Source organism: Enoplosus armatus, chromosome 22 (assembly GCF_043641665.1).
Source record: "Enoplosus armatus isolate fEnoArm2 chromosome 22, fEnoArm2.hap1, whole genome shotgun sequence".
NCBI lineage: Eukaryota > Metazoa > Chordata > Actinopteri > Centrarchiformes > Enoplosidae > Enoplosus > Enoplosus armatus.
In genome coordinates this window covers 5,642,453-5,670,353 of record NC_092201.1, presented here as the reverse complement: position 1 = coordinate 5,670,353, position 27,901 = coordinate 5,642,453, and the positions used below count along the sequence as shown (strand labels likewise).

General features: G+C 40.9%; 1 protein-coding gene across 1 annotated transcript; it reads right to left on the bottom strand.

Moving 5' to 3' along the window:
• Nucleotides 1-27,000, bottom strand: mybpc1 (myosin binding protein C1). The gene is made up of 34 exons (XM_070929168.1): nt 26,979-27,000; nt 23,194-23,220; nt 21,733-21,804; nt 20,756-20,971; nt 19,651-19,698; nt 17,536-17,577; nt 17,086-17,127; nt 16,289-16,399; nt 15,556-15,704; nt 15,334-15,451; nt 15,198-15,249; nt 14,455-14,511; nt 13,379-13,387; nt 11,304-11,470; nt 11,033-11,165; nt 9,767-9,775; nt 9,338-9,462; nt 9,119-9,224; nt 8,696-8,862; nt 8,425-8,590; nt 8,244-8,350; nt 8,011-8,147; nt 7,435-7,594; nt 7,244-7,348; nt 6,972-7,160; nt 6,272-6,406; nt 5,788-5,955; nt 5,508-5,596; nt 5,237-5,432; nt 4,852-4,991; nt 4,609-4,768; nt 4,093-4,229; nt 3,552-3,738; nt 1-239 (listed from the first exon to the last, which is right to left on the bottom strand). Exons 1-34 carry the CDS (start codon nt 26,998-27,000, stop codon nt 142-144), a joined length of 3,846 nt encoding a protein of 1,281 aa, XP_070785269.1. The 3' UTR covers nt 1-141.
• Between the last annotated feature and the right edge of the window lie 901 nt (nt 27,001-27,901).

The window sequence follows — 27,901 nt, the reverse complement described above, 5'->3', positions numbered from 1 at the left end:
CTGTCCTGCCATCCCTCCATCATTCCTCCATCATCCCTCCATCCGCCCTCAGGCCGCTGACCTCAGTAGGTGAGAGAAGAGGATCACTAGTGGTGGCAGATGTCTGCAAAGCTAAAGTGTCTTATTGCACTCTGTTGGATTTTACTTCTCTTGCTCGACAATCTTCGTCTCGTTCATATACTTGTCAATCAGGTGTAGGGGCACTCCGCGTTGCATGAGTTCAAAGAAGGTGAAGCCTCCTGAGGGACAAGAAACAAAACTCTCTTTTAATATTGTTGGGAGGGACAGGGGGGGCAGATGTGGAGAGTGAAAAACAGAGAGATGAAGAAGAAGAAGAAGAAGGAGAAGGAGAGGAGGAAAGCTAAAGAGCAAGAGGCTGATCAAGCATCAGAATGCAGAGAAGAGAGGAAGAGTTCACAACACCGGAGAAGGGAAGAACGGAGGCCAGTATAGCTCATGTACACAATCCACACTTAGTTTGTAAAGCTACATCTGCTCAGGCTTGACTAGGCAGAACTAGAAGCACAGTTGATTCCACTGAAATACAATGCAGGTCCGACATCTTTGAAAAATTTCAGATTAATGAAGCATACACTGCCTTTAGTCATCCACAATATGCTAACAGTGGTGGAAGACGTTACGAGTAATAGTCATGCATTCAAAAGTAAAATTACAGGAGTATTATTAGCTAAATGTGCTCAAAGTATCAAAAGTTAAAGGATTCATCATGCAAAATGTGTTATAATTTAATATATGTTACATTATTGGATTATTATTTCAGATGCATCAATGTGTAAGCAGCATTTTACTGTTGTAGCTCATTTGAAACAATGTTGGGCGCTTTAACCTCTTAACAAATCATCACATTTTAGAGGCTGATCACATGCTTTGTGTATAAAATCTTAAGGAACTACTGATTATATCTGTCAAATAAAAGCAGTGGAGTTAAAATATACAATACAAAAATAAACACAACATCCCACTAAATATACTATATGTAAGAATGAAGCTGCATGAAGTGGAAATACTCAAGTAAAGTACAAAATTGCATTTAAAGGAATAGTTTGACATTTTGGGAAATACGTTTTATATATACGAAATAGTTTTCTATTATAACTTCCAGGATTTTCCTCTGGTTGTTGGCAACCTGGTGGCAACAGGACTCCAGGAAGTTACTGCTGCCAGCTAAGAGATAGTCTGGCATATAACCACTAATAAAGTCGCAATGTGTTGTTTTTATACTTTGGTTTTTGTGTGGATTAAACAAATGAGATATAACTTGTTAATTAGTGAATTTTAGAGGTGTTGGTAGGTGGATTTTGTTATCTTTGGACAAAGCCAGGCTAGCCGTCATATTAATGAACAGATATGAGAGTGGTATTAATTTTCTTGTCTAACTCTACGCGTTCTTCCTAAAATGTTGAAATATTCCTTTAATTACAGCACTTCAGTAAATGTTCTTACGTTCCACCACTGTAAGCTAAGGGATACAATAGGAACTGTGCTGTCTCCTATCGTGTGTACACAGCTCTTCACACACAGAACATGGAAAATACCCAGTGTTAGTACGCTTTGTTTGGATCCTGCTGGTCTGCATTTCTGTGCAAAGGTTAATGAGTTTGCAAAATGTTTTACTCACCTTATCGGAGGCACAAAATACATGAGAGGTAGTCTTTGAATTCACACCATGTCATACCAACAACTACGGTACTCATTTAAAATATTCCAAACAGGGTTGTTAAATTCAGCCAGCTGAGCAGAACTGGGGAATAATTTGGCAAAAATGTTCATGCAAACGTTTTTCATTAATGCCCGATTTCACATGTTCTTTCTCTGGGTCCTGCTTTCACAGGGAGGAAAAGCTGCTACAGTCGCCACCGACTGAGAAAAGCGAGGTTACAAGCTGGCTGAAAGATGCATAATGAATGACATAAGCTTCATATGCCAAAACCATATGAAAGCTTACCTTATATGAGAACATACATTCACAATTCTTGAGTTTGGACTGGGGGAGAGAGAAGAGAAGAGGGGTTAACAAAATGTTTACATGGAGTTATATGTGTGCACCAGGGAATACTGTTGAGTTATTACTGAACTCTTTTATATGAGGAGTTAACTTTTATGTGGCATAAAGGGGACGCTGGAATCTGTGGAGAATAGTTTAAGACAACACAAAAACATCACAGCTCTATATGTTATGCCTACTGAGGTGTGACAGGTGACTGTGTGTTGAGGTGGTGTGTTGTGATGATGAACAAGATGACCGGATGGACTGGACTGGATAGAGTTGTGTGAGAACACGGGGGATAAACCTCTACATGTGGTGGTGATGGAAAAGTGTCACCAAATATTATGTGCACTGCACACAAATGAACGTATTATTATTATGTCATTATTTGTATCTATTTTGAAAATGGCGTCCAGGAACCAGTTGCGCCAGCTGTTCATAAGTTCAAACTTTGTTTTAACAAGTTTTAAAATAAGTGACACATCACTGAATTAAAACAGGTTGCACCACACAAACTTGTTCTTACATAAAGAGTAGTTGTTGCTAAATATTCACACCCAGTAACAGGTGTAACTGTCAGTTACTTACAACCTTAACTTGCTAATATACCGGTTTAGAGTCAAGAGTAAAAGAGCTATAATATGTAATATGTTTGACACATTTGACCCGCCTCTGGATTTAAATTCTGTTTAATAACAATGTAAAATGGGAGGATTTCACAAAAACAACACAGTTTATACCTCAAATCACAAAATGTTATGCTAACAACATTATACTAGCTAAATTACCAAATAACGTTAGCTAGGTTAGCATAATCAGATATCTCCCACTAACAGCTAACTCTGACACATATATTTTTGCATGTATGGATATATAAATGAACTAAAGTCAAACATACAATTACTAATGATTCGCAGGTAAGTTTAATATATGGTTTGGCCTTCTAAAGCTGTTTTCGGCAGTTATGTCACAGCTCATGATGCTACTATGACTTCCTGTTTTCATAGTTGATAGTTTTAGATTGAACAGTGCTACAGATGTTTCCTAGCGACCAATTTATTAATGTCTCTGCTAGCTAAGGCGTTATTCTTAGTTTTAATGGTGCAACCCGATTTAGTAAATCACTAAGAACTAGCTAATAGATACTAAGAACTTCAGAGGGACGTTACACACAGCCTTAGTGATGAATTTACAAATAGCTGGTGCAACCCAATCCAGATACTTACTTGTCCACGGCATATGTGGTCAGCCCTTTGGTAGACTGCAACACACAGTTCAAACACTATGGTACCTAAGTGGATTTGGTTTCCCAAAGTCACCTTTGCTTCTTTAGCCTCGTTACAGAGTGAGGATTTTGATTATAACTGTTTTTTTTTAGATAAAGTAGCAAAGATCCTTAAAAGGGAGATGATACTTAAAATATGATAAGAAGCAGTACCAAAGAAATTAAGAAATAAAACTAGAAAAGCTTTGGGAAACCAGATTCAGATTCAGACAGGTACCCAGGGAGGCATGCAGAGCTTGCCTCCTGGTCCATACTGACCTTTGACCTCCAGTTTACAGTCCACCTGGGCCTCTCCCAGGTCGTTGATGGCCTTGCAGGTGTACATGCCGCCATCATAGGGGCTGGGCTTCCTGATCTCCAGAGTACATACTCCCTGGTTGCTAAACATGCGGTAGCGTGGGTCGTCGATGATGGCTATCTTATTCTTCATCCAGATCACTTTGGGCTGCAGTCAGACAACAGAAACGTCAGCAGCATGAAGATATTAATTCAGCAGGCAGATGGGCGAACGTGTCCTGACATAACCTCTCAGTTATGCTCCCTGTTACTGTTACTGTCATCTACATGTTTATTCTAATTTTTTTCTTTTTCCCTCCCTGCCTTTGTTACATCTGATGCTCTGTACCTCTTTATGTGTTGCTGTTTTACATGTAAATGTTAAGTTTTGAAAAAGAAAATATAAAAACAACCGATAGAAAAACAAGTTCCAAGTTGCAATTAACTGGACCCAACATGATCAACTTGTAGTATAATGCATATCTATACATACATCACTTTTACCTGTGCTTCTCCCACCTACCCTTGGGTTGGCACGGACGCTACAGTTGAGAGTAGCATTATAGCCGGCGATAGCGAAAGTGTTGATCAGCGGCTGCGTGAACTTTGGCGCCTCCTTGAAGTCATGGTCATTGTAATCGTGCTCTTTCATCTGCAAGCCTGTTGGGGTAAGGGTAAAGGAATGGGGTTGTGCATGATACTGGTGCTGAGCGGTATCATGTGGGGAATTCCCTATGTGATGAGGGAAAGACAATGTTCTTTTGTTTATCATCGGCTGAGTCTACAACACCACTGTCAGTCATATCCCGACCACTTCAGGGTGGAAAACATCACTGACAGTAACTTTCAGATAACAGCTGTGAAAAGAAAAGTTTATTGACATTTTCAACATGTGAAATCCATATAATTTGTTCCAGAGTTTAGACTTTGGAAGCATTTTCCCCCATCAGAAATGATTAGTAACCATTTTCACTGACTTTCCCAGATCTCACCCCTCCACACAAACATTCACTCGCTAATATGACCTCGTCAGTGTTACCTTCTTTGACGATGAGGGCGCTTTTCTTGGTTTGAGTGGCGGTTTCACTTAGGCCACACATGTTTTCCGCGTAGACCCTGAAGAAGTACTCGTTCCCAACCACCAGCTCGGTGATGGTGATGCAGGTGCGATGGTAGTGTTCAATGCATGTGTACCACTCCTATAAAGCAGATCGAAAAACATGTTTATGTAAACATCATTTGCAGTTTCAGTTTAGTATGTTTTGTAAAACTGATCGTCTACCATTGTCTTCTTGTCTGCTTTTTGAATGGTGTAGCCTGTTATTGGGGCGTTGCCGTTGTCTTTTGGAAGAGTCCAGACCAGAGCCACATTTCCTCCCCAAACATCTTCAATGGTCACACACTGAGGAGGCCCAGGTAGGTCTGACAAGCAGAGAAACATCGTGAGTGACAGTTTGGTCTTATTATCATCATGTCAAGAAGTATTAGCAACAATAATGAAAGTATAATAGTAATTTAGTTTAAGACAGGGTTGCCGCAGGATTCACCAAGTTTAAATTTAAGACTTAAGTCCTTGTAATACAACATAGAATTAAATTTAATACCTATCTCACGATCAAGTATTACATTTAAATAAATATGCACAATATCCATATCCATTGACTCACCTACAATTTGTATGTCAATAATGGCTGTGTCCACATGGTTTTCAACCTGCACAGCCATGTCATACTTTCCAGAGTGGCTGCGTTCTGCTTTACGGATGAAGATGATGCTGTCGCAGTCTGTGTTGCGGATGCTGACGTGTGAAGGCTCTATGGACTTGCCCTCCTTCATCCAGGTGACCTTCGGCCTGGGTTTGCCCTGCAGACATCATACAGAGTTTATCATTCTGCTCAGAGGTAGAGCGAATATTGATCGATTGAGAGATGGCTTTACCAAAAATGGCACTACAAGGTTGACTGCTTCACCAACTCTGCGAGTGTATGTCTGCTTCAAGTGTCGGGGGATGCGGATCTTGGGTGGTTCTGAGGAGGAGATGGACCATGAGGTGTATGAAAACAATCAACTTTTAAGCCAAATTACAGCAGAAAAGTTCTTTGAAATGTATTTGTAGAGCTCAATCTCATACAAAAGCAGTTCAAAGTGCTTTATATGGTGATAGATGGAAAGAAAATACTGTAAAGAAAAAAAGAAAGGAGCAGTTTTCAGAGCTCACCAATAACCTCTTTGACCAGGACAGAGTGCTGAAGGGTCCGTGGAGCACTAGATCCGGCGGCATTGATGGCTTTGACTCGAACTAAGATTTTACACCCTGGAGTCAGCCCAGTGATGGTGTACTTGGTCTTCTCTGTCAGCTCCTTGTTGGATACTACCCAATCATTAGCTGTGGGGGGAAAAACAGTCCAGTTGACAATTTGTTAACAGCCTTCACTGATTATTCTTCTGTGTAAATTTCTGTTTAATGTCTAAATCTCCTCCAAACATGTACAAACACCTTGAGACCCCAATAGGCTGTGCGATAGCAGTGATCTTACAGGTTCACTGGATGTCACACTGTGCAAAGTGGGTCTGGTGAAATATTTAAAAAATATGTAAGCAGTGACACGCCATCACGCCAGGCGGACATGTGTCACAGTGTGATGTAAGACCAATAATCACACAGTCTGTAGGGGCCTTTAGAAGATCTGAGGTTGTCTCACTTCCTTCTATGCAGTACTCCACTAAGTATCCGTCCAGACCAGCAGCTCCGATGGTCTCAGGAGGACGCCACTTTACGGTCACTGTGGTGTCTGTGACATCGTCCACGACCAGCATGGTGGGCTCACTGGTCACAGCTGAGTGGAGATAAAGGTTTAAGAGATCAGAGGAGTTATAGCCACCATTCCGCATTTGTTTTCCAACAATGGGCATGAACGAGATCGGAAAACATCCATTTTGGCAACTCGAGGCGCCTTGCTCTCTCTTGCTGGTATGCTATCAATCTCCATGTCAGATCTCATTAGTCCCTGCTCTTTGCCGTCTATTCTTGTATTCTGAATCATATCTAACTCCTATTGAACCCTCTGACAGACCTGATCTCCTAAACCTCTAATCCGCAGATGATTTGGCAGCCATTATAAAGACATATTTAATATCCTCTAAAGCTCCTGCGTGTCCAGTGGAGGTCACAGTCAGAATGCTTGGGATGGTGGGGTATGGGAACAGCTGCGTCGCCGGGGTACCAAGGGCAGATCACACATGCACTATCACAGGCCCACTCTTTTTCTTCCTTCATTATTATGAAATGGTTGTTAGATAAACTGAAGCCTTGTGTAATACTTTCCTGGACAGATTATTGGCAGTAACAGCTCAAAGGCCAGTGTTTAGACAGCTACTTAGCTGTCATATTGGGCTACTCACCGAGGGGAGTAAAGGCTTTGGATGGTTCACTGGGCTTGGACACACCAATGGCATTGACTGCAAAGATCCGCACTTCATATGGCACTCCTTCAATCATCTTCTTGGGTTCAAATGCTGTTTCTTTGATCAGGTCAAAGTTCAGTCTCATCCATCTGGAGCTCTGTTTCTTTTTTCTCTCGACGAAGTAGCCTTTTGTGGACGGCCAGACAACTCGTCATTTAACACCCACACATACATTTAAGCTGTTGTAATAAGTGAAATGCGATTCTTACCTAATATTGGTGAACCTCCATCATATTTTGGCGGTTCCCATGTCATAGAGCACCAATCACCGCCCACCACTGGGACCAAGGGAGCCTCTGGAGGGTCAGGGATGTCTGCAGACAACACAAGGCCGTGTTCAAGAAACGCATCGGCAGTTCTCCACATGGTCTTTTGATTTAAGTGCTTTGTGATCACTTACCTACAACCTTGATTTTGACATTGGCTGAGGCTTCACCAGCCTCATTCTGCAGGACTATCTTGTAGTTGCCTGTGTCCTCCCGCTCTGTGATGTCAATTGTCAGGCTTGTCTGGTCGCCGTATGTTTCAGCCCGGACACGATGGCCAGACTCAAGAATCACCTGAGACAAACGGACAGACAATTTTCCTATTTTCAACAAATCCCATGAATAGGCCAAAACCAACGATGAATTCTTTGAACACTGTACTTTATTTTGAGTCAATCCCACAAACACCGTCCTGCTGCTAGAAATAGGCAATAGAGCACCAAAGGTGTATTAATCCACAGCTGAAAATAGTCCCCAACAAATGCACTGTTTACTTCTGTTTGAGTAATGTTAAAAACATACAGTGCCTAGCTGTTTTAGGAAATTATTTAGCCTTTTTTTTAAATTAAAGCGCATATTTGTGACCAGTTTTTAAAGATTCCTGTCCACAACTCACAACTTTGTGTATAGGGAAGTTGGGAAGTACTTTAGTTTTGGTCTTTTCCTGGGATTTTTAAAAAAAGTAAAAGAGTAAAAACATTGAAGCTCACCCTTTCTCCCTTCATCCACACGACCCTGGGTGCTGGTTCTCCACTGATGGGGATCTCCAAGCGAAGTTTGTTTCCTGCCACAATTGTCACTGTGTTGTCTGGGAAGTTCAAGCTTTCCAAGTGCACCCTTGGTGGATCTGCAGACATCAACATCATAAAAAATATTACATTTAGTTGTTTTTTTTTCAGCATGATGTCAAGATATAAAATCCAATGAAGCATAGGTTGTGTACCAATGATGTGAACTTTGGCAGAGAGGCTTTGTGAATATCCCTCAGGTACAAAAGTGTAATCTCCTGCATCATGAAGGGAGCCGGTCGCAATTTCAAGACGATGGGCCCTGGAAAACAAAGTGATGTTAGCATTTGTGTAAAATTGGTTTTGATTGAACAGAGCTTAACAGTGATGACATACTTATTTCTGTGTATGATGTTGATGCGATCATTGGGCTGGATCAGCTGTCCATTCCTGTACCAACGACCTGGGACGTTGCCTGGGTAAATCTCACAGTGCAGCTTGATGGGTTGACCCAGCATCACCGTCATATCCTCCAGGTCCTGGTACACCTTCAGTGGCTTCACTAATTAAAAGTATGAGAAAGGTATAAAACAGAATAATACTACTGGTACCTTTGAAAAGGATGTAAACAAACAGAAGCTCTGAAAAAGGCCAAGATGCTACATACAGTCAACCTGTACGTGAGCCTCAGATGTGCCACCAGTGGCCATAATGGAGTATGTCCCGGTGTCCTCCCGGGAGGCGTCATCAATCACCAAGAAGTGTTTGGTTCCTTCGCACTTAACTCGGTATCTGGAGCGCACTCCTGTTGGAACCTCAACACCGTTCTTCATCCTGAAGGAGGAAGAAGCGTTTGAAATAGTCTCATACACTCGTGTCAAGGACAAATGAGCAGCAAACAACTTACAACAGCAATAACTCACAATCTTGATGCATTTGAGTCACAAAGCAACCTGTGACACATGACTTGGTGACACGCAGTTGAAAATGCATTGTCCAGGATGACAGAGGCTTCTAATCCTATCAGCAAGTTATTGAAAGTATGTAATTTTCAAAAACATTGAACCTTTAAATGTTTTTAGAGTCTCACCATTTGACTTGAGCACCTTCCTCTGACACCTCGCACTCCAGCTCAATCCTCTCATTCACTGTGGTCTTCACAGGCTCAATACCTTTAACTATCTTAATTGGCAACTCTGTAAGACAAGAGAGGAAGAAGAAACAACACTAACAAATCTGCAGCATAACTCTGCAGGTCACATGCAGTTCTTTATAAGTTAATTAAAAGGTGAACAGTTAATTGAGATACCTTTGACAAACAGCTCTGTGGCACATTTCTCGTCTCCCGCAGCTACAGAATAAGCTGCGTCGTCGTTCATGGAGCAGTTGTTGATGACCATAATCCTTTGTGTGCCCTTATGCTCAAAAATATACCTAAACAGCAAGTCCATTAGTCACATCACTGTTCACCTACACTACGTATGAGTCAATACACTAGTTCTTAGATGAGAGGAATGGATATTATTCCAGGATATTAAGTAAAAGAAAGACAAAGTCAAAGGGTTCTTAAAATCAAAATGTACAGCAGTGTTGACAAAATAAAGGAGTGCAACATCATTATACTCAACATGCATCAAGTGCACTTTGCACAACCAAGGGTCAGGCTAGACAGAGGGGGCGGGATCACACCAAAACTCTGACATGGAGAAGGAAGAATTGACTGGACGGATGGACTTACTTCCTTTGACTTAAGGTCAGCAGTGGAGCCAGAATGGGGCCGGAGCACAGGGGGTGTACAGGAAGTGATTATGGCAGACAGATAAACAGACAGACAAAGACAGAGAGACATCATGCCTGGAGGGGTATATGTAGTCGGCAATAGTGTCAAAAGAGAGAGAGAGAGTGTGTCTTCGGTAACAGGGAGCCCTAGAGAAAATGCCACGACAGACCCAAACCAGAAAACAGCAATAACCTCCCAGATGGCTTTAACTTTGCATGGCTTTGAACAGACGTTATAGCTAAAGTACGTTGAGTTAGGCATAGTGTTTATCTAGTTTACAACATGTCTATAATCCTAATATCTATTCTATTTAAGAACATATTCCTTTTTACAGGGATATATAACATTATTTTTCTTTGACAAAATTGTCTCTCAAACCACTATTCCTAAGATAAATCTATTTCTCTGTTGTTGTCATTCACTCTGTCTAGTATTGTTGCACCCAAGTCTTACGAAATACTTGCAAAACACGTAAAACCATCACTCATATCCTTTGAAAAACGAAATCATCATGCCTACATAATGATTGTTGTTGTTAAGGTTACAGTGGTAATTGCTTGTTAACGTGTGTAATCTTTATCTTTATCTATTATGTGATTCAACATTTACTAAATTTGTTCCAAAGCCAGACTTGGTTAAAGACCTGTGAAGGAGGTACCACCTTTTTCCTATGCAGAGGAGGATATATGCAGTAGTTAATGGCAAATTAAAGACAACAATTGACATCATACACCGCATTTACACCCAAATGTAGCTCTGGGGCCTTTTAAATAGCCCTGTGAATTCATAATGTTCCTAATATGTGTGTGTGAGACTGTGTGGAAACTGATCAGAGCCACATTAGAGTCGAGAGAACGTTATTTGTTCACTTGCAATGGTTCACAGTAGAGTGAGTTGGACTTATACTAGAAATACTGTCTTACTAAACCACTTTTAGGTTTTAATATATATTTCTATGGGGGTATCTGTAAAAATGTAGGTCATGTGATGTGTTTTTAAGCTTAATTGAATAAGTGAAAAGAGGACAAACACTGATTGAATCTCTGTGGTGTAAAACATGTGAACCATTGTGCTTTTGAGTGGTGACAAAATGAAAACACATGAAAACTAATAAAGGAGGGCGATGGCATAAATGAAATGCATTTTTTAAAAACGCATTTCATTTGTGCAGTGTTGACGAAGAGAAGACACAGAAGATAGACTGAAGAAAATGTCGTTACATACTTGGGAGTGGGTCTGATTTCCTGTCCATTCTTGTACCACTTTAGCTCAACTGTGGGGTCGGCCAGATCGACCACCAAGCGGATCTTTCCACCTTTATCCACCTGGTATGCTGGATCCAGTTTCTTTGCAAAAGCTTTGAAAAGACAAGACCAACACCGAGATCGAGATCCCCTTTTGACCAGACATAAAGACTGATATTCACCTGGTGAGTATTGCCACAATGCAACTTTATCAAAGGAGCACATCAAAAATTTGGTAAAAGCTGATTTACCTTCACTCTTCTTCTCCTCTTTTGGCATCTTCTTCATCCTCCGGAGCAGACCCCTCAGATCTGTGATGCCGTACATGAAAGCAATCTTCTCGTACTGATCTGGTCGGGCATTTTTCAGGATCTCCCACACATCGACCTCTGGGGTCTCATCCTGCTGTTTTGGCTCCCTAGTGGTGCCGGATACGAGGGAACGATGTAAGGTAGGAGCCACAGGCTGGTGTTTGCAACGTGTCCTGAGGAACCACTCATTAACCTCTAGAACAGGGGACTTCTTTAAGCTTTACAATCACTGTTTAATTTGACTAAGTTTCATGTTGCCCTTGGCCAGTTTTGGTTTGCATATCCTATTTCCCTGCAGAGCGTTCCTCAGGACATGTCACACAAAGGGATGGGCATGGTGAGCTTTCTACCAGCTCTGGGGTCAAATGTTAACTGTAAAGGAGTAGAAGCACTATTAAAAGAAAACACAGAGGTGTTGTTTAAATTTGCTTAGAAGCTGTGGAGGGTTAATTGTGTCTGCTTGTTATTTTTCATGTGTCTATCCACCAGGATTTAATCAAGATGGAACCATGGCGCAAAAATCAGAAAAACTTATAATCAGTGAGGTGTGTGTGTGTAAAGCAGTAGAAGCCTGATATTTTCTACCTGTGATCATCCCACAACATCTTGTGTAGGTCCTGTGTGTGCAAGACAGTTTGGTGATAATAATTTACAAAATTAACTGCAAAATAATATCTTGGAAGTCATCAGGGAGGCACAAAGCAGGTTTGTGATTCTTATTAAAAATACACATTTCAGTCCAGTGATTGCCTTGTTTTCCTGTAATTTCTACTTGTCCTCTGCAATTAACCATTTCCAACTATCATCTCCTGGGGACTTGCTATCGTTCTGAGGTCAGTGGCCTGGTGAAATGCAATGGCAGGAGTATTTCTAACATCTATCGTAGATGTTTTTTTCTGGGGGAGAAAACTAGGGTAACCAGGGGTGACAGACATCGCCAAAATATGAGATTTTTTAAGATCTTCTTGCTGTACCACACAAAGTTTAGTAGATTTTACTGTTATAATAACATTTAGGGTTGCCATTGAATCCACAATAATGCTTTTTAAGGGTTCTAGCATGCATTGAAGGATGAAGGGTTGGGTTCTTTTAGTTTTGGACACTGTTACAAGACTTAAGAGTAAATGTGGGAGATGAAACAAGGGTTTTTATCACAGTTTTTTCTTATCTTGTGAGAAAAATGCTGTCATTCAACATACTGTAATGCTAAACGTTTTTGTGTAATAACATGTTGGAATGCAGCATGCAGAGATTTAGGGGAAACCTGCAACAAAGATTTTTAATGAGGATTTTAACATCTTTCATATTTCTCTGATGAACTGGCCCATCCCTTTGTTTGTTGTTGGTTTGAGTGATCACTTCAGAGATGCTCCGACACTGTTAGATGATGAAAGTGTCTCTCGGAGATGTTAGATTTGTGAGCTCCAAGTTAATAAACACGTCGCCCTGGACATGAGTGTATTCATTAGTGTATATAAAGAACATTCAGTCAGCCCTTTCTAGACATTTTTACCAAATGTCCAAAAGGTTGGAGGTGAATAGCGTAAAATATTATTCCATTCTATGTTTGTGTTTCTCATCTGTTTATTGTCAGGCAATTATGTAGAAAGCTGAAATAAACATGGTGGTATTTGCCTTATATTTCTAAGTTGAAATAAAACGACAATGTAGCGATAACACTATTTTACAGCATCATTTCTCCGTGGCTCACAAGCACATCATTAATGATTCAAAATGGTGCACTCTGCCTCATAAAGGTGGCATCTGACTTAACCGGCTTGATGAAGAGCTGTCACCTGTTTATGTTGCAAGGCCCATTTCCATCATTCATGACTGCTGACAGAGCGGTTAGGAATGCTGCCTTCAAATGAAGTGTTACCGTACTACAGTAGGCCAACACTCTTGCTCGTCCAATTCCTAGAGCTACATGTCATGCTGGGGACTCTACAGGATTATAGTACTCACCCGCAGTAAGGTCTAATCGTTTTTAAACTTATGGGTTTCTCTCTACTAACCTTTGATTTCTGAATATGTAGGGGAGAAGAAGAGACAAGCCCACAACAAATGTGTAATTTCGCTGGTGAACAGTGTCACTGCCTAGGACTATTTGTACTAATACTTAAACGCTGCACTGTATCATCTGAAATATGCATCAGGGTGTGTATTTTGAGCCACCACAGCAGCTTTGGTATAGCACAGAGGTTTTCAAACTGTAAGGCATGCCTCCCAGAGGGGGTAGGTAGAGTTGAGGGGAGGGGGACTACTGCACGAGGTAAAAGGCAATTAAGGTACTTTAAAACCCTCAACGCCTGATTGTCGCAATTTGCGTCAATATTAGTACTCCTTCTCAGAGTCACAACTCTAGTCTAATCTTACTACACAGACATGATACACATATTTTTAGATTCAGTGTGATGTACACTTTATTACCTCCAATGTCTATCGCGTATAAATGTCCATAAATCCGCTTAGAAATCATACAAAAAAGTTGGTCCTTATAACTCCAGAACTTGCCTTAGAAACATCACGTTTTGAAGTTTTCTTCAGTATCAAAGTAATACAGTTATAGTTGTCTGTGCATTCATGGCTACATTGCAAACAAGAACTGCTAATAGCTAATTCGGCATATTTTTAATGGTGCCAAAATGTAAACAAATAAAGACAAAAAAACCCTGAAGCCTTTGTAGTTGTAGACAACAGCTAATTGACTCCATGGCAACATTATACTCCCAAAGCAGTATGGGAACTGTAGTTACAAAACTTAGAGCGCGACTGTCAGTCAAAGTAAGAAAATGACTAATAATAACAGTGGCAAAATCCATTAATTCTAATTTAGTAGACGGGGGATGTTCTGGGCGCGCAGTTGTCTCAATTTTGTCTGAGAGTGGGCCAACAGTGTCAGACTTTGAAAACCCCTGGTATAGCATATTGTATCATCTGTGGAAATGTACTTGCCACTCATACAGTAGCCTTATACAAATCAAATTTACAAAATATTTGAAAGAAAGTGAAAAGCAGCACCTCCAAAAAAAGGGGGCTTAAAAATACTGAAAAGGACAAAATCCACTCAGGGTCGGGATGTGATTCTCACCTATGTTTAAGGAGACCACTAAAGTCAAGCTCCCCTGCATCTTCTTGTCCTTCACTGCTGTTGTTAACAAGGAGAGATTAATGAAGATGTAATCAGAGTTGAAACAGTTACAGACACTAGAAAACAATGTTAAAAGAGCAACACAAAGCAGAGACTCTGATGTCAATCGATCCATTAGCTCCAAGCTAACGCACGATTGGTGCTTACACAAGAACCCTTTTTTGTGTGTCTTTTCTATATAAAAGCTTGAAACAAGGGGTTTTGTGTAAAACACTTAAAGAGTGGTCCCAGGCAATATTGCCACAGTGTTTCTGCAATGTTAAAACATTACTGAGCAGCAACATTGTGCAACTGGGATGCTTTGCATTGCTTTCCATACACATTGTTTGGAGGGAGATTTGAAATGCAAGAGTTGGCCTGTGATTACACATTGAGTATGCTGGTTGATTTGTAATTACCTTTGAGCAAGGTTAATGACATTATTACAACCATCATGTCACACTTATATGTCACATAATAATATTACTTGAAGGTGAAATGTTCATCGCAATTGTTCTTTTCTTCACTTTCAGGAGCATTTATTAGTAATCATTTGCCAGAGATCCTATTTTCTGAAACAAATACCTTTGTTTGTTCAGTTGAAGTGAAAGAAAATGAAATACTGTACTGCATACTGAATTCACTCTGTTGACTCCTTAACACTATCAACATGTCTTGAAGTTGCATCACACTTCTTTCATTACCTTCTTTTGAAAGCTGACCGAATATCAATATTCTGCGAGCCCTGTTCAGCTTCTGTAAGACAGTAATAAGACACATTCTAGTCTGTAATTTGTGGACATATTAGAGTGAAAATAATTCTTCGATGCTTTAACAAACCTTTAACTTCCAAGTCAAAGGAACAGCTGTCAAACTTGTCCTTGTAGTTGACTTCGCACCTGTAGTTTCCAGCATAGTTATCTTTGGCCTTGATGATGTGCATTTCAAATGTGTGGATCTGCCAGGGAGTGATATATAAGAATTGGTATAACAGCTCCATTAGTGTACTGTGAGGTGGCGCTCACGAAGGGGATGGTGCGTGCCTTGCTGGCTGTACCGTACCTTGGTGAATCGGTCAAAGGTCTCTTTCAGCTGTAAGTGCTTTCCTGTCTTGCTGGCCAGATCCATCCATTTTCCTTTAAACCACTTGATAGTGGGCTTGCGGAGGAGATCTTTGGCCTCCACCTTGGCAATAAAGGTGATGTCTCCACCTTTATACACAAAAAATACAATGTGATCGCAGAGAAAAAGTGTCCAACAGTTCGAACGTCCAACCAATAAACCATTAATGTGCCCCTTTATTGTGACGTTAATTTAGATGCTGACTCCATTGCCTTTCTGTACGTTTTCTAAAATAAATTGTTAAATGTTTTAGGCAATGTGGTTATTGGCTTTATTGCAGAGAGTTAGATGAGAGCATCAATACCCCTCTCCTCTCTATCTTTTAATGATGATAATGGATGAAGCTAGAGCCAATAGCCGGTTAGCTCTAATTAATACTTTGTATCTCATTTGTTTAATCTGTACAAAAAATGTAAAGTGTAAAAACAACAATTTGACAAAGCCAGGTTAGCTGTTTCCCCCTGTTTCCAGTCTTTACGCTAAGCTGAGCTAATAGGCTACATATTTACCATACAGACATGTATGCAGCATGGAAGTGACATTTTTACCATTTCTCTAAGGTTTAGAAGAATCAGTGCACCACCCTCATAAAAATCATATTAATATCTAGAATTTCTTATGTTTTACCATCTTCAACTCTTCTTTAATTCCTCTTTGTTGTGCTGTCACTCACCCACAGGGACAGTGGCGCTTTGGGGTCTCTCTATCAGCAGGGTGGACAGTGGAGGGGTGTCAATGGGCTTGTCCAGGTCCTCTGGGCCCTGGCCCTCTCCCAGAGACCACACTGCTCAGTTAGGAGAAACACACACATGACACAGTGCTCTCCATTGCCGCTGTGCAAGGAAAAATACAGCAATACAGGAATTCATACACCCACGTTTCACTTTTGTTCTGAAAGTTTAAGTCGTACCAGAGGAGAGTTATACAGACAGACAGACAGACACGTTTTCTCACTTTCAACCATCACACCTCATACAGTAGCAGAATTTAAGCTCTTTGCAACATGGAAAGCATGAAGCAGACAATGTGAAATACAGAAAAGGCGTCTAATCTTCATAAAAGGCCACATTTAAGAGACATTTTCAACAACTCATTGTATTTGTAAATTCTTCATTTTCCCGATGCTCCAGTCTTCTTTGCAATAGGAGATCTGAATGTGCTGCTGCCATACAGTTGTTATCTTTCTTCACATTTTATGCAAGTTCACCATTGACAAACTTGTCTATCAAATGCTGTCTGATATTTCAGCCATCCTTTATCCTAATGCAAATGAAAAAGCCTCATGATGTTTTAGATGCATCGAGGTGGATGGAAGAGGTTGGGGCTCTAGCCTGGTTTATGCTAAACTGCTAGCCAGGCTGCATTTGAACAGGAAACCACATTCTGATATCGGTTTAAATTCCTCTTGCAGTGTATGAAAAAATGAACACAATTACCATAAGAGTCTTTTTTTGACTACCACTTTATTACCTGAGTCTTTTCTCCCCATGGCTGGCACAGGGACGCTATCATCTAAACAAAGACAGAGAGAAATTTACAGCATATTGTTTGAAATAGTACTGTAAAGTCCACTGAAGCAAGCACACACTCACAAAAAGTAAAACCAACAGATTTGCAAGCATTGACCCAAGGAATTCTGAATCAATGGTCTGAAAAAAATATATGCTAAGCTCCTTGATTTGCTTTCAAGTTATATTTTGAATATTGATTGAATACTGATTGCTGATTAAATGTGCAAAACCTAGATATGACTCAGAATTCCAAATGTATTCACATAAATGACAATTTATGTGTACAGAAAACAAAAACAACAACAACATGTTTCCTACATTCAGACAGTGGGTAATTCTGAGTAATTTAGAGCTACTGGTTTGGTCAGAGGTACTAAAATGGTGGTAGGATTTAACAGAGGGATCTTACTAGGCAGCTCAATTGAGAGTTTCTTGAGTGAATTGGCATCCTCTGTAAAGAAAAAACAGTTATCATTGAAATTAATCGAGATAAACTCAAAGGCTTTAGATGGTTTGATGAATGTTGTGTCTACATCAGAGTGGGTTTTACTAGCTGCTGGATGTTTTTCATTGAAAAGCTTAGGGGAGCAGCTGTGAGGCATATCCCTCATTCTTGAAGCCTTTTCTCTTGCAAAACCAAAATTTAGGGTTTGAAACCACTTACAATAATGCAAGAACTTGACCTTGTGGTTTGTGGCAAGTTTACAAGTGTGAAGTACAGTAATGCACCCATTTTGGCCCTAGAAAACTCTTTCTGACAAGCCACACAAAAGAGTAATGTATGCTTTAACATAAGTTTTGGTTTTACATGACAAAAGGCTTTAAGAATAAGGACTTAATTGTTGGTTTAGCAAATGTATGTCTGGTTAACTTCCCCACTACACAGCAGCTTTACTACGCTTTTTAATGGGAAGCATCCAGGATTGTCTCCAATTGTAGTGTATAAGTGAAATTAAAATATAAGCAAGATCATTTATAATACTCTGACATTTTGGTAAATTAACTTATTTGCTGCCTTACCAAGATTTAGATGAGAAGAACACCGTTTGTACGTTCATTGAAGGTGGCACAATATTTAGCTTAGCTTAGCATGAAGACTAAATTCAGAGGGGAAGTTAGCGTAGCTTCATCAAAGGTGCCTTTTCCCAACTCTAAACTGTCTTATTTACCAATTCTTTGTGTACGTAGACAGCATATAGGAATTGAAAATGAGAAATTGTGGTTTAACTAGCAGTTACATCCCATACTGGAGATATTTTTTAACCGTAAAGTAGCTGCACACAGAATGACAGATGTCCTTGCAGTGAAATTACTGCCTTCAAACCAAATCTAAAAAAGTCAGCTAGCTTAGCTGACTCTTGGGTGTATTGGGGACTAGCTTGGTAGCTAACGAGATAAAACATCTGATAGCGACTGTTGAAGTAGCTGGAAGGCGTATTGTCATGTCATTTAGACAGCAGCTAGCTTTTCCACTGCTTCTGCTTCCAGTCTTCAAGCTAGGGTATATACGTTTGTCACTGAGCTAGCTAGTTTTGGATGCACAGATATGAAATTGATAATGATATTAAGACAGCAAGTAAGTGAATTTTCATGTTTGAGTATTTTACAAAAGCAAAAGAAAGAAAGAAAGAAAGAAAGTTTATCAACATAAAAGGGAATGCCAATGGCCAGAAAAATTTGAAACGTAGCGTTAGCTAGTTAGCATGATCTGTTCGATCACAACAGCTAGAAATCAGAGCTCAATTTAATGATCCACTGTAAGCCTGCCCAAAATAAATACCTACATGAGAGGACTCATACAATGATTTAATGTTTACTACCATCAAACTGTCTAGGGACATAAAAACAACATATTCAAAAGTTGACATTAAGCAGCATTCCCTTTTAGTAGATAGACACGATTTTAAACAACATATTGAACAATAGTGTGTATTAATATGCATATACACATTAAGCAACCATGTATTTATTTTATATGTATAATATATATACATGTGAAATATCATTTCCACATCCATACCTTTATTTGAGTTGAGTAAATAAAGGTTGATGTGCTTGTAGGAATTTTACATGTAAAAATCACACATTTACTACATGTATGTCAGTGCACAGACATACATCAGAACATTTACCGAATTGGACACGAAAACCAGCACGAAAAAAATATATACCGTTTCAACTATGGAGTAGATTTGAGCCAATGCCTTTCTGTTACTAAAGATTAAAACACTGAACCCGTGATGCTGAAATGCACATTACACACCAGAAAACAAAATCGTTGGATTTAATTTTGCTATTCTAAGATCCATAATGCCACAACATAACTTCCCAACTAACATTGCTGTACAAACATACTGGTAACCTGAGTATTTTAGCGCTCTTCTCAAACTTTTCAAAGCACTCGTGAGGTGGTGGGAGTTGATTTGAGCCTGACTTAAGGTGAGTGCTCCATTGCAATCGTCCTCAAAGGATGAGGAGAAGAGGAAGAAATAAGGCAGTAGTAAGGGTTGTTATGGGTACCAACCTGCTTGGGGTGTTGGGGATGAGGTAGTGGCTGTAGCATCATCATCATCTGCAATAAAGGTATCATTGACATATAGACCCACCTATCAAAAAGCTCCAAGTCCATCACTGTCAGGCCAACAAGCTACAAGACTGGCCAGACAACAAGGCCATTGATCACATGCAAGACTTGAATGAATGGAGCACGACATGCAACTCCTGGACTGGAAGATATGAGACCACAATATCAACCAATATCAATGATTTGGCTTGTGTCCCTAACTACTGTATGTCTGAGAGAGAAAGCAGTGTGGGATCATGAAGGCTTTGTGCTCATTGCCGCAAGCCTCTCAAGCTGCCGGAACAAAAGCACAAGCTCTCTAGCAACACAACGCGCATACACACAGACACAGGTGTATCATCAACAAAATCAACCTTTAAGCAGCAGCTGGAACTCATACTTGCAAAAAAAAAAGCCAAATGAAAGCTGTATCTTCTCTCTGCTTCAAGACAATGATGATCAATTAATTCCAGCTCAACTGAGGATACTACATAAAGAAACTGATACAAGGAAACCAGTTACCAGTTTGTTTGTTCTGCCAACACATTCAAGTTTCTGAATTATAGAACAATGAATTGAGTTTGATGACTCACCTTGCACACAAATTGCATCACCTTCAGTTTGCCATTTCAGGATTTAATCAGCACTTCATCCATTAGTCCTCATTATTATATTAGTTCTTATTTCTTTAGACACCTCAGACACTGCACCATAAAGTCCTCAGGTGCAAGTATAATTATTTATTTCTTTGAAGTTTGCATGCAATTAAAGCCATGTAAGAATTATATTACTGTTTTAAAGTAAGTGTGAAGTCCATAGCTTTTTTAGCAGGGAGGTAAAGGTAATCTGTAAGCTTTCTACTCAGTAAATCTAGATAAGTACATTTTAGATAATGTAAGACAAAAAAGGCAGTCTTGCCATGCTGCTGAGCCATGTAGTGTGCAACTTAAATTGCTAGTAATACTTTCAGGGCTTGTTTCTGTAGTATTTTAAGCATTTCATAGAGGGGTAAACATGCAATATGAGAGAGACATGGGACTGATTCATGTTTAAGAGGTATACTTACCAGGTGGTGGGGGAGAGCAAGGAGCCTCTTCCTTTACAGTAGAGTTAGTGGACTCTGCTTGCTCCTTTACCCCAACCCCACCAGGCTGTGGTTGGTTTGAGCCATTTTCGGTGGAGCTCGGCTCCTGAGCCACCACAGCCTGTAATCGCTCAGGCTCTGTGGGATCTGGTTTCTTCCCATCAGTCTCTACTGGCTCTTTCCTCTCTGCTACAGCCTCTGTACAGCAGACAAAGCGCCAGGCTGGAGCAGCAAGCATCGAGCACATCTACAGGCAGCCTTGCAAGACAACGCTTGCTCAAACGGTATAAATAGCTAATGACCAGATAGCCACAAACCTAGTTGGTGATTTGAATAAGAAAGGTAATTTCAGACAATATTAAGAGTTTGCTAGCGGCTCTGTGAGGCTTAATAAATGGCAATAAATGATGAATGATGAAAGTATATCTTTTATTAAATCACAAATGTGGTATGCCATGTGGGGTGCACCAATGCATCTATCCGGTCATTGCATATAGATACTGTAAAGTGATGAAGGAAGCAGGGATTTACTGACTCACACAGTATGTATGAAATTATCTGATTGCTTGTAGCATTAAATTTAGACAGCTGGTCAGCTTTGACTAGAGCCAACCGAGTTAGTAAAACCCAGCTTCCCCAATCCCTGATGATTCAATAAATCATACAGTTACACAAATACGAAGACAGCCACAGCATGAGTGCGTGACAGCACCAAGCGTCAAGGCAAATGCAGGTAGAGCAGAGCAGGCATGTGGATATGTGCACAGCTAACCTAATTAACTTTTCTGTGTGTTTAGCAATCATCATATCTACACAAGAAAAGTGCAATTTCTGGCCTCTCAGAGTGAATTAAGTGAAAAATAAAAATCGTGACGACACACGCCAAATGAACACGTGATGTGAGTGTGAGGTGAATGAAACATTCTGGGGCAAGTGAAGGGGGCGTCAGGGTTACCCACCTGGGGGTGGAGAAACCTCCAGGGAAATCTCAGGTAGGGGCAGGGCACCGTTACTGTCTGGGGCAACACTTTCTGAGCATGTGACAAATATAGTGGTAGATGGAACAGCTGCTTTTACAAGCACAAAGCTTTAGCATCTGCAATGCTCTCAGTCTCACATTCAAACATACACACCAAAACAAACACACACAAACGTTACATATCTACACCTGCATGTAGGCATTCACACTTTATCACAATAAATCATATTCTTCATCAGACTTTTCTCTCATTGGATATAACACAAACATACACAGGAAAAGGTTATTGTAAGACTATTTTCCTGCTAAAAAATGTGCTGTTAATATGTCAAGATTAGGATTATGCAAATGTAATTGTGGTTCACAATTTCAATGCACATTAATAAACACACCAAGTCAAAATAGTTCAAAGGCTAAAGACTAAATACTTTATACTTCCATCAAAGTGTTGTGGTGGTTTTGCTGTAGATACCTACAGGTGTAGGCAGCATAGGACTTACCTGTTGATTATTGTAGCACCACCACAACACTCGCTGGGAGTCTCGAGCATTCATTATACACCTTAAATAATTGTGTTATAATCTCTTTGAGATAAGGCGTGCTTGCATTAGCAACGACAGGAATTGCACTGAAAATGGCTTTACTGGATCATGAAATGCAAATTACCACTACGCCTCTATGTTATGACCAGTGTTGGTCCCAGTGTCACCGGTAACAATAAAGTTCTTACTTGCCCAACACTGGTTATGACACTGGAAACCATGAGCCAGTGCACCACTTTTCTAAGCTACAACTAAGATCTGACTGGCATTCGTAAATAACTGTTATATAATAATAATAATAATATGTATCTGACAAACCATAAGTCAGGAACATTTTTAGTTATACCCTAAAAAGCTGAGCTCTCCCCTGAACCATGTTGGAGCCTCAAGATGCTGCATCTCCAAGGTCAAACCCCAGCGCCGGCAAAAAGCCAAATGCATGCCAGCACCTTGCTCACATGGGGCGGCCGGGGCGTCAGCTGAATCAACAGAGAGGGATCAGCTGGCTGGCAACAGGAATGTCGGAGATGCTGACAGCTTGGTCGTGGCCACAGATCACTCTGGAGCACAGCAGGATGTCCATACTGCCGACTATTGGCTCCACATTTACACTCCTATGAGGCTGTGTTTGCACATTCACGCCGACTTCAGAGCTGTGATCATCATGTTACATGTGTAGACATGCTCAGTTTTGCTCTGTGCCTAGACACCTTAGCGCAAACAAGGGTTGGTGTTTGATGTGTGCACCTTGACAGAAGTATTATCTTCTTTCACTTGTGCTACTACCCTTGTGTTTAAGCAAGGTTCTGATGATTGTATGTCTGTTCTTGTGCATACATCGTGCAGCTATGATTTGCAGGTGACAGGGAGAGATTAGATGTCTATCGCTGTTCACTCACCTTCTGGCTGGCCATTTGGCGTCTCATCTAAAGAAAGAAAAACAAAAACACATCACTGTCAAACATGATAACGAGATCAGTATGTCTTTAATTCAATCAGCACAACATAATCACACAAAAATGTCTTTCCGTTTGTGCACATTGACTTGTTTCATTGATATCCATTCACCACTAAGCCATATCATCTTTGCGTTGGATAACTGGCTCCTCATGCTTAGACACCATGTAGTCTTAACTGATTATGATGAAGACCCCCATGACACACCATTTGTTTGCCCTTTGCCTTGTCTAGACTTATGAAACTAATGGTGGGGGGGGATATGACATTCAAAACCTGTAACAGGACTCAATGCAAGGCCTCAACAGATCAAAGCTTCCATACAGCCCTGGGCATGCATTGACAGGGTTAAAAACTTAACCTCTTTTGTTGTTAGTGGGTCAGTGGAGCAAAGAGCCATGAGAGGTTGTGTAGTGCTGAAACATCTGGAGCGGCCTGTTCTTTTGCTGTCCTTAGATATGTGAGCGTATCTATGTTGGTACAGCCTTTAAGTATAAATCCAACTTTAGATGATAACGAAAGTTGGAAAATTTCAGTCCTCTCTAATGTCTGATGCTTCTTTCTCTTTAGAATTATATTTAACATTTTATATTTTCAGAGAAAATAAGATACAGAACGAGAACAGGAGGACTCTTCAGAACTCTTTAGAGAACTCTTTAGTTGAAGGGTATAAATCACAACTTCCAAGGAGCGAAGCCAGTATTTGGTTGTTTTTTTCACTCACAGCCATGAAGATCTTGAGGCAAATCTCCAAAATATAGAGAGGAATAAAATTTCAATACTAAAATATTAATATTATTACTATAATATAATATAATATAATATAATATCAATACTCCAACTTTCTCCCAAAATGGCTAAATATATAACACAGCCAATACTCTGAGACTTGAAGCTCGTCCTTCAGCATCTTAAGCTTTAGAGAAACCTTCATAGATTCTCTCACTGCCTGCTGTTTGCGGCTAGTCTATGAATACTGCAACCCTAATTCCATGTATGTCCACTGACTATGTATACTTTTTTTTTAACAGCCATCTCTTCCATCGCTTCTTAGCGTCTGCTATCCCTCCATTTGTGATGATTCCCTCTGAGCATTCCATGTCAAAAATTAGCCGCACTCCCACCTCACTTCAAAACAATGTGTCGCTGGTCACCGGGCCACAATCCTGCAGGGTCACATCATGCACCCGAGAATCGCGGCTCTGTCTCATCACCATTGAGATAATGAGAGTGGAGAAAGGTTTTGTTTTACCTCTGAGGACTCCCAGTGCAGCTGACAGGGCTGCAGGTATTTTCAGCTGTTGCCCCTGCTGGCGTGCAGACAGAAGGGCTCATACAGGCTCCGATGTGAGCCAAACTGCCGGCAGCTTCATTTTTCCTAATATAGACCTTTATTGCTTTAATCAAGATGAACCTACGTGAAAGATACTGTTTGCCCTTGTTGTGGTTCTTGTTTTTAGTAATTGTAGTTACTCAAGGACTTTAACGAGGAACTTTTATGAGACTTTAAGTGTCTGATGAGAGATGAGAGCTGTGCTTGGGTGGCAATTAGCTGCTGACAGGCGTTCCCCCCGTATCTTACCATGGGTCTGATTTATGAGGTGGTATTCTGTAACACAAAGCCACAGAGTCAGAGGACAGAGCCCAGGGAGAGTGATGGGTCTTAGTGACAGTAAATATCATGGGGTGAAGACATGTGCTTGTCCACCACTGAAACCCCAAACTGAGTAGCAGCAAGGACAGTACTCTAAGGCCTCTGGGCACAGGGTCAGAGGTTTCATGGCGAGGTGCCTGACCTCTGAGTGATACATCCCGAAGTGAGGGTGGCAGGGAGATGTCTCTTTTGGTGTGTGGCACAGGAGAGGAGGAGGGGTTGGACGGCTGTGGAGGGAGATGGCAGGGAACAAGGGATGGGGATTAAAAGTGCGCTCATTCTGAACTATTCCAGGGACAAGAATCCCGGTCCCAAGAGCTCTGCGGGCGACTCAGCCAGTCCGTCATCTCGGACTTTTTAAAGGCTTGAGAGTGGGGTGTCTAAAACAACAGCGCTGGCCTCCTTCTCTTCAGCTGTTCAGACTCATTTAAAGAACAATACTTTTCTACCTTCATTTATCTGCTGCTCTGGGCTATGCAGCTATTTATGGGAAGTGTTTGTATTAGACTGGAATCTGCTGCCTATATTTCCCCACAGCTTTGTCTCTGAGGGGATCAGGGATTCTTATGGCAGTGGATGAATACTGTGGGGGCAACTGCTCTGTACACAATCAACAGTACAAAGGTGAATGATGATAAAGGCCAAGCTGAGCTTCACATCATTTTGGGACCTTGGTTTCTTCTGGCTGTTGCAAACTCCTACTCTTCTTGACCACAAATGACCCAACAAGAGACGGGGATAAAATTTTGATGTGAGGAAGGGGATTCTGGAGCTTGCAGCGGTTTAAAGTATGTCAAGGTTAATTTTTTCCAAATGGGGGTCCCATGAACCAAATCTTGAAAATACAACGTCCACTGTCCAAAAGGCATGGAAGAGTCAACATATTCATGTCAATTTATTCATATAGGCCAAAATCACAAATCATAAATTTGCCTAAAAGGGCTTTACAATCTATACAGCACCCTCTATCCTTAGACCTTTGGTTTGGATAAGAAAAGACTCCCTCCAAACTTTAACGCAGGGAAAAACAAAGGAAGAAATCTCAGTAAGAGCAACAGAGGATTGATCCCTCTGCCAGGACAGGCAGACAAGAAATAGATGTCTTGTGTATGGAGGAACAGCTACAGACATATCAATGATCCCCTGGAGGATAATGAGTTTATTAAAATCTTGTTTCGGCTCTCATCAGGAAGACTTCCAAGATCCAAACAAAATGTTCCATTTCCTCTACATGGGCATGTCTGGGAGGACGGCAGACCCCCAAAGAGCCGAGCTAATGAGGAGGGTGGGAGTAATACCATATCGTAATGACAGACGAGAGCGGATTAAAAGGGAATGTTGATGGACATGACAGTACAGATGAGTGACGTTATGGGTGAAGATGCTGTGTGTGGTTGAATATAGAGTTGAATAATAAGCAGGGGGCAGGTCTGAGGGGTCCATTCCTGCTTGGCATCAATCGTCAGGAAAACAAACACAATCAGGTTACTATTTATCCTCATACAGCCCGGCCTTCGCTCACTTCATCCAAATTGCAACATCCTTCACAGGTCTTTGCTTGTGTCCGGCGTGGCACTCATCAACATTCCTCCACTGCACTTCATCATCGCGTCTTTCTCCAGCTGGATCACGCACAACAATCCAGTATGCTAACCCCTGGCAACAATGATATCTGTTCATAAACCTCAAATCTTCTCTTGCCCCCCCCCTGGGATGGTAGAAACATGCATGCATCAGTAATACAATACCACTGTCAAAGTCACTTTGAGGATTCCTATGAACAAGCTGGCAGACGAGCCATAAAGTGATGGAGCTCCCTGCAGCTCGACTCCCCTCAAACAAAGACAGTAACATGGAATAAAGATACAGAATTGGTCTAAACAGGTTACAGTTAAAGAAGCCAATCATAAAAAACAACACAAAATCACTTTAAAGTGAAGCATTTTTGCTGTCAAATTAAATAAACATGCGGCGCAGCAGGCTTATTTTGGATCTTTTTTGTGGCTTTTACATGCTTTGATGTTACTGCTAGAGGCAACATGCAAATGCCAACCTCACCATCAACACTCCTACCTTTCTTTGTGGGCTCTGGCATCTTGAGCCGCGTCCCAAGAAAAAAAGCGTCAAGGAGTCAAAAGGTGCAGGTAGGTAGGTAAGGTGCCTTCAGAGTAACGTGACTCTACAGGAGGCCAGGTGAGGCTTGCTAGCCCAGGAGGGAGAGAGATGATGATAGGACAGTAGAAGAACAAAAACCTCTGGGACCCCTCGGACCAGAGTGATGGGAGATGAGGAGGGCACAGGGATGCAGTTTGGAAATCTCAGTGGGGGAGGAGAGGAGGACCAGTGACAGATCCAGGAGGGACAGGCTTCAGGCCTTATATAGAGAGGTGGCATGCTCCTCCTCTCTGTAGTGGATGGCGCTGTCCTACACCTACTGTTGCATCACTGTCCCCTACCCACTGACTGCTTTGCCAGCTCTTTAGATGAGAAGCGACAGCAAGTAAATGTGAAGTTTATGTTTTTTATGCTGCATTGTGCACTGAAATTACATTACATTTACTAGACTTTGGCTTAAGAAATTTTGCATTTCTTTATTGGCTCAGACCAATATATTAGTTTCATAGTTGGAGCAATACGATGTATTTTAGTTTTTGCACCAATTGCACAAGATGTCAACATTTCACTTTAGTTAGGTAGGATTGATACTGCTCTCATATCTGTCCATTAGAATTATATTAGCTTAGCACAAAGACCAGAAGCAGGGGGGAACAGCTAGCTCAGTCCAAGGGTAACAAAATCTGCCTACCAGCACCTCTAAAGCTCACTAATTAACTTCTTATATTTCGTTTGTTTAATTCATAGGACAACGTAAGTGTAAAAATGTCGCCACTGCTCCTGGCCAAGAAATAGTCCGGCACATAACCACAACGTATCATTTTTACACTACAGTTGTTGTATAGATTAAACAAACGAGATATTAATGTGTAAATTGGTGA

Bases quoted from the DNA above. Each gene is read 5' to 3' on its own strand.
- mybpc1 (XM_070929168.1), bottom strand. From the start codon at position 27,000: ATGCCAGAGCCCACAAAGAAAG. The intron at 15,250-15,333 runs GTTTGTTAAAGC...ACTGTCTTACAG, and splicing joins CTTTGACTTGGAAGTTAAAG to AAGCTGAACAGGGCTCGCAG. The intron at 7,595-8,010 runs GTGAGCTTCAAT...CGTTTGTCTCAG, and splicing joins TGTGGATGAAGGGAGAAAGG to GTGATTCTTGAGTCTGGCCA.